Source organism: Lactuca sativa, chromosome 6 (genome assembly GCF_002870075.4).
Source record: "Lactuca sativa cultivar Salinas chromosome 6, Lsat_Salinas_v11, whole genome shotgun sequence".
Lineage (NCBI taxonomy): Eukaryota > Viridiplantae > Streptophyta > Magnoliopsida > Asterales > Asteraceae > Lactuca > Lactuca sativa.
Genome location: NC_056628.2, coordinates 172,031,034 through 172,036,560, shown reverse-complemented (window position 1 = coordinate 172,036,560; position 5,527 = coordinate 172,031,034). Strand labels below are relative to the sequence as shown.

The 5,527-nt window shown below is 34.4% G+C and overlaps 1 protein-coding gene across 1 annotated transcript; it reads right to left on the bottom strand.

The window, feature by feature from the left end:
* Positions 1 to 480: 480 nt before the first annotated feature.
* Positions 481 to 1,487, bottom strand: LOC128126662 (formyltetrahydrofolate deformylase 1, mitochondrial-like; the record flags this gene model as incomplete). Its single annotated transcript, XM_052764502.1, has 4 exons — positions 481 to 890; positions 984 to 1,070; positions 1,147 to 1,245; positions 1,320 to 1,487. Coding segments are annotated over 4 exons (501 nt in total), but the record flags the coding sequence as incomplete, so codon positions are not given.
* Between the last annotated feature and the right edge of the window lie 4,040 nt (positions 1,488 to 5,527).

The following is a 5,527-nucleotide window of genomic DNA, read 5'->3' as shown; positions in this document are numbered from 1 at the left end:
TTCTAATTAGACATACTAATAAATGTATGTTCTTGAGGGTGTGGTTTTCAAGTAACAGATAAAAGTGAACATAAACTCAAAACTCAAAACTCAAAAACATACAGGACAGTGAAGCAGGTCCATCCCATGACTCCATTAAAATTGATGACCAGGGAAATCAAAACTACTATTGTTATCTTTTATAAGAAGACTTCAAGTATCCTTCCACTTGTATATTATATATTATGGGGGTGTTTGGCAAAAAAAAAAAAAAAACTGATTGCTTATTAGCTTATAACTTATTAGGTTATAAGCTAATAAGTATGGGGTAACTTATGAAAAAATGACTACTTATTAGAGGTTTCCATCAGAATAAGTTATTTTTTATCCAAACACTTTTTTTTAACTTATATATAGCGGTGTTGAACCTCTAATAAGCTAATAATTTGTTTTAATAAACTTAGCCAAACACCCCCTATATCAATCAAAATCAACAAAAGTTTCCCTATTTAAACAAGTATCACACTAGAAAACACAAAGTTTGACAGAGAAGAAAACTCCAACAACAATGAATTTAAGGAGAACTGAGAATGCACATATATCTTAGTATTATGAACACACAATGACTATTAATTTATCTTATTATTGGATTGGAACAAGAACAACTTAAATTAGAATGAATAATTAAAATGAAATACAAAAACTTTGCAACACAAGGAATATAATGGACTCTGTAGTTTTGATCAGCATCATTTTGAGCTTACTCAAAATACAACAGTCCTGTTGTGTTGATAAGGTAGAACGCGTAACTCACAATATGACTTGATTGCCTTCATAAGGCATTGTTTTTCAAGATTCTCAGATTTCTGAATAAAACTCAGCAAATTATCCTTGTGCGAGACTCTCTCAACCTGCAAACCCAAACAAAAACTATTTGACTTTTCACCTTAGCATATATATACTGCATACTACTGATACTGAGAAACTTAAAACTCTTTGATTACCATCTGCTCAATGATTGGGCCCCCATCAAGATCCTCCGTGACAAAATGGGTTGTGGCACCAATCAATTTGACCCCAGCTTCAAAAGCCTGTCATTCTCCAGTAAAAAACATAAAAACATAAAAAGCTTAAAACATAATTTGGAAATTGGAACACAGAACCTGCCTGCCTAGATGGATTTCCTCCCTTGAATGATGGCAATAAGCCATGATGTATGTTGATCACATCCTTCCCATATCTTTTCAAAAAGTTTCCAGACAACACCTGTCCTGGGTAAATAAACAAATAACACCTTTTTCCCAATCCTGCTGCTATACTACTACTAGAAAAACATTTACCTGCATGTATCTAGCAAGGACCAAGAAATCTGTATCTTCAACCAACCCCAATATCTCATCTTCTACATTCTTCTCCTTTGACTTGGACAGATAATGATATGGAATCTCATGTCTTTCAAGGAACCGCATCACATGGGTATTCCCCACCCTATCATGATTGTTGTTCAAAATACAGACATACTATACACATCATTTACTGGTCAAAGATAACAAGTAATAAAAAAATTTCCAGACATTATGTTTCAAATGGTTCCTCTAGCCTACCCTCCTGATTACTAATTATTACTTGTTTTCTTAAATCTCTTATTTGTTGTTGCTGCTATTTGGTTCATGTTGGTTGCTAGTTGCACCCTGATTTTATGCTTGATCACTTTGTCATACATAAAGAAAAGAAAGATGCCCAACGTATACAAGGGAAAAAATCCATTCATTGATTGGGATAAAAAAACATACAAAAGAAATACGAACCTCCTTTAAAGTCATTCAATCTGGCTAATGCAGAAAACGGATCGTCGTCGGTATCAGCAAGTGATGACTATATTCCTTTTTCTCTATTTCTTCACATCACCATGGCACCTCCGACCCACCACGACCGTCGATGAACACCAACAGCAATCCCTTAAAATGTTATGAAATTGAGGCTGACCCGCCACCGATTGAATCGCCACAGTAGCATATCGCCTGGAGAATCCAAATAAGAAAGAAGAGGTGGGGAAAGGAAGCAGATGGCAGAAGGAAAGGAAAAGAAAGAAAATAAAATAAAAGGAGTCGAGACGAAACCTGAAAGTATTCCACTGGACCAAGAAAAAACCCTAAATCTTCTCATTTTCTGCAATCGATTGTAATAATCACATCAACATGGCACCTCCGACTCACCACCACCGTCGATGAATAACTCACTGACCGAACCGCCACAGTAGCATATGGCCTGGAGAATCCAAATAAGAAAGAAGAGTATCAACATAATTAGATCACTCTGAAGACCAATCGGGAAATCGAAGCAGATCTTTACCATTTGCGTTCATAAGAGGTCGGAGTGGATATTAGCGAAAGCAGCGATGGTGGAAAAAATGAGAAAGAGTTAGGGAATCGATGCCCTCTACCAATTAGATCACACGGGACCAACAGTTTTTCCTTCCTCCCAACCCCGAAAGACGTGGAATCAATGCCCTCTATTTTTGGAAGTCGGATCGATGGATACTCGTCCTTGTTAGATTTTCTTAGGCTTCAAAATTGATAGATTTTTTTTTTCGATTCTTTCAAGTTTGAATCAGAAAATGAGAAAGAGTTAGGGAAATCAAGAGTGCAATGCTTGTCCTTGTTAGGTTGAAGATGAAAGATAGATAGAAGATAGAAAAAAAAGGCGGGTTTTCAAAATTTTGGGGATTTCATTTCCCCCTTGTCTACTAAAAGCGCGTTTCATTAAAATTATAAAGCAACAGGTACAGACGACGCGGGTTTAAGATAAAGCGCCCTCCGTGTTTTTAATTTTTTTTCTTGAGACACTAAATTAAGGGCACGCAATAAAGCGTGACGTAAATCCTTAAATTTTTTGGAGAGATGACACTATTTTAAGGGCACGTCCTTTTGCGTATCGTTAGTTATCGCGTGTCGTAAAAAGCGCGTCATTAAAGGTCTTTTTTCTAGTAGTGGAATCGTCCAATCCGCTGTTATGAAGCTTGCAAAGCATCTAAAGGTTTCACATTGTTTTCGATTTGACAGTTTATAGCCATGATAGTGGTTCCCTGTTCCTGATTATAATTAATTTAACCATCATAAGTGACAAGACATCTTCACAAGTGAGTGTATAAAGCAAAATTTGAAGTGACTAAATAACAACCTTACCGGCACTTCATCATCATAAAGTGAGAAAGCTTTTGATAAATCTAGGATCCTGTTCACAATTATATCATGGACTTCCTCCCCTCTAGTAAGACACAGCCTACATCCATGAATCGGCAAAAATAATCAACTGATATAGTACTCAAAGAATGCATCATGAACTAAAGACAAAAAAAAAGATTAAAATTCACATGAAATGACTTTAGGTGCCTTACTATTTATAAATGAATATTAATTACAAATACTAGAGAAGACTTTTCTGAGGATTACTTACCATAGACATTGTTATGCCTTCAAGAGCCTGACTATGCAGCAAAACATCACGAAAATTCACTGGTGATACACCAATATCTGGGTCATAGTATATGTCATCGCAATAGAAAGAAATTCTCACTCATTTCTATAATTGGGTGAAAATTTTAAAGTACAATATCTTAATAAGAAAAAACCTAAAAGTACAATGCTAAAATTGAGTAGATTTAAACTAAATGTGCTGATAAGAGAAATACTGAAAGTACAATGTAGTAATAACATTCATATGTAGGTTAGGTCAATATAATGGATTTTAATTTTTATTGGTTGTTTCAGCTTCATTGGTTGATACAAACAGCCCATTACAAACAAGAGAAAAGATGTATCTACTTGCTGTTGGATATTATAGAAGTGGGGATTACTCTAAAAGCAGACAACTTGTTGATCGCTGCTTGGAGGTCTAATTTCTTTCAATTTTTATTATTTCACCCTTGTACTTTTGGTTTTTTACTATTTTGGCATAGTACTTTCTTTTTCATTTTTAGGACCTTAGAGTTTTTGTATTTAAACCCTATTAGCGATTGATATAAATTTCTATAAGTTGCACCCAACTGGATGCAGGCATTGAATCTTAAAAGAACAATTGAAGACCATATTAAAAAAGGTTGGTCAAACTTCTAATTTTATATATTTTCTTTTTATTGATTTTGATTTCAAAATTTTAATTTGTATTTTTGGTTTATATTTTGGTAAAATTGCATATATATGTAGATGGTGTAATTGGCATAGGCATTGCTGCAACCACCATTGGGGTTGTGTTTGGTGGAATTGTGGCGGCAATGGCTCGTAGGTAGCACCACCTCAAATATGTTGTCTGCTACTTTTGATTTTTTTTATATTTATTTTTCATTTTTTTAATTAATTGGTAAGAGTCCCATTTTTGATGCATAAATTGGTAACGACCACATGAATTTGTAATAGATTTGTTTTGTTGCATAAATTGATAAAAAAAATACTTAACTTTATTGGATAATAGCATAAGAGCGTATACATTGTATTCTTTCTCGATTCTTGACAATATTTATTGTTGTAGAATTTTGTTGTTTTTTTTTCTCTCTTATTAATCATAATTTTATTATTTGTAGTTGAAATTAGGAGATGCACCAGCGTGACACAGGAGAAATTTGATAAAAAAAAATTGTTATCATGCAATCAGATTACATGATGCATTGGTAAAAAACTCACATAAAGCAACTGAGAAAATCCAACTAAACGCAGTCTTCTATGTTCCAGTAAGATTCTAAAGCCTATATATAATTTTCATAAATTAACTGGTGCGCACTTAGCAATTCGAGCAACATGAAAAATGGCAGAACGACAAAAATAGGGCAATATTTTCTCACTTAATACCCTGGATTTCTAGGAGAATGATTCTTATCATTTGGTGTACAAATTTCCTAAAATATCCCAGAAACAGAGGCTTTTTCTAGGTTTAAGGAGATAAAGACCTAAAAGAAATTGTAGAAGATTTCAATTCAATATTGATATGGCGATGTTAGGATGAGAGAGGAGAAAAGAGAGAACAATTGAGATTTATATAGATGGTGATGGGCATACGAACGGTGGTGAGTGGTTGTCGTGTGGCTGTAGATGTAATAATGGTAAATTAAAGGGGGATTTATAGAGAACAAATGACAAACCTGGTGGGGAATTGGATGGAACTAAATTCCAAGCGATAATTGACAAAATCAATTAGTCTTTCAGTAGATGGTGATGAAGAAGAAGACCAATCGGAAGGACCAATGGAAGAAACAATAGTACCTACGTAGAAGGATGACAGGAAAAAGGCGTGCTAGCATCTACAAAATCTATCAATTGAAATTAGGGCTATAAATCATACAAATCAAGATATGGAGTGAGGTTTTGAGGATAAAAATACACCTGTTGTAAGAAACACAGGTGGATAAATAGAATATTATGTGATGCTCTGGTATGCAAAGCTGGCAGGGTGCTTATCAAAAGCTTTGAGAAGCATCTGAGTCGGTGTTCTTATCAAAAGCTTTGAGAAGCATCATAAGTCATAAAAACGATAGGTGCATTCTTTATGTTTCTTC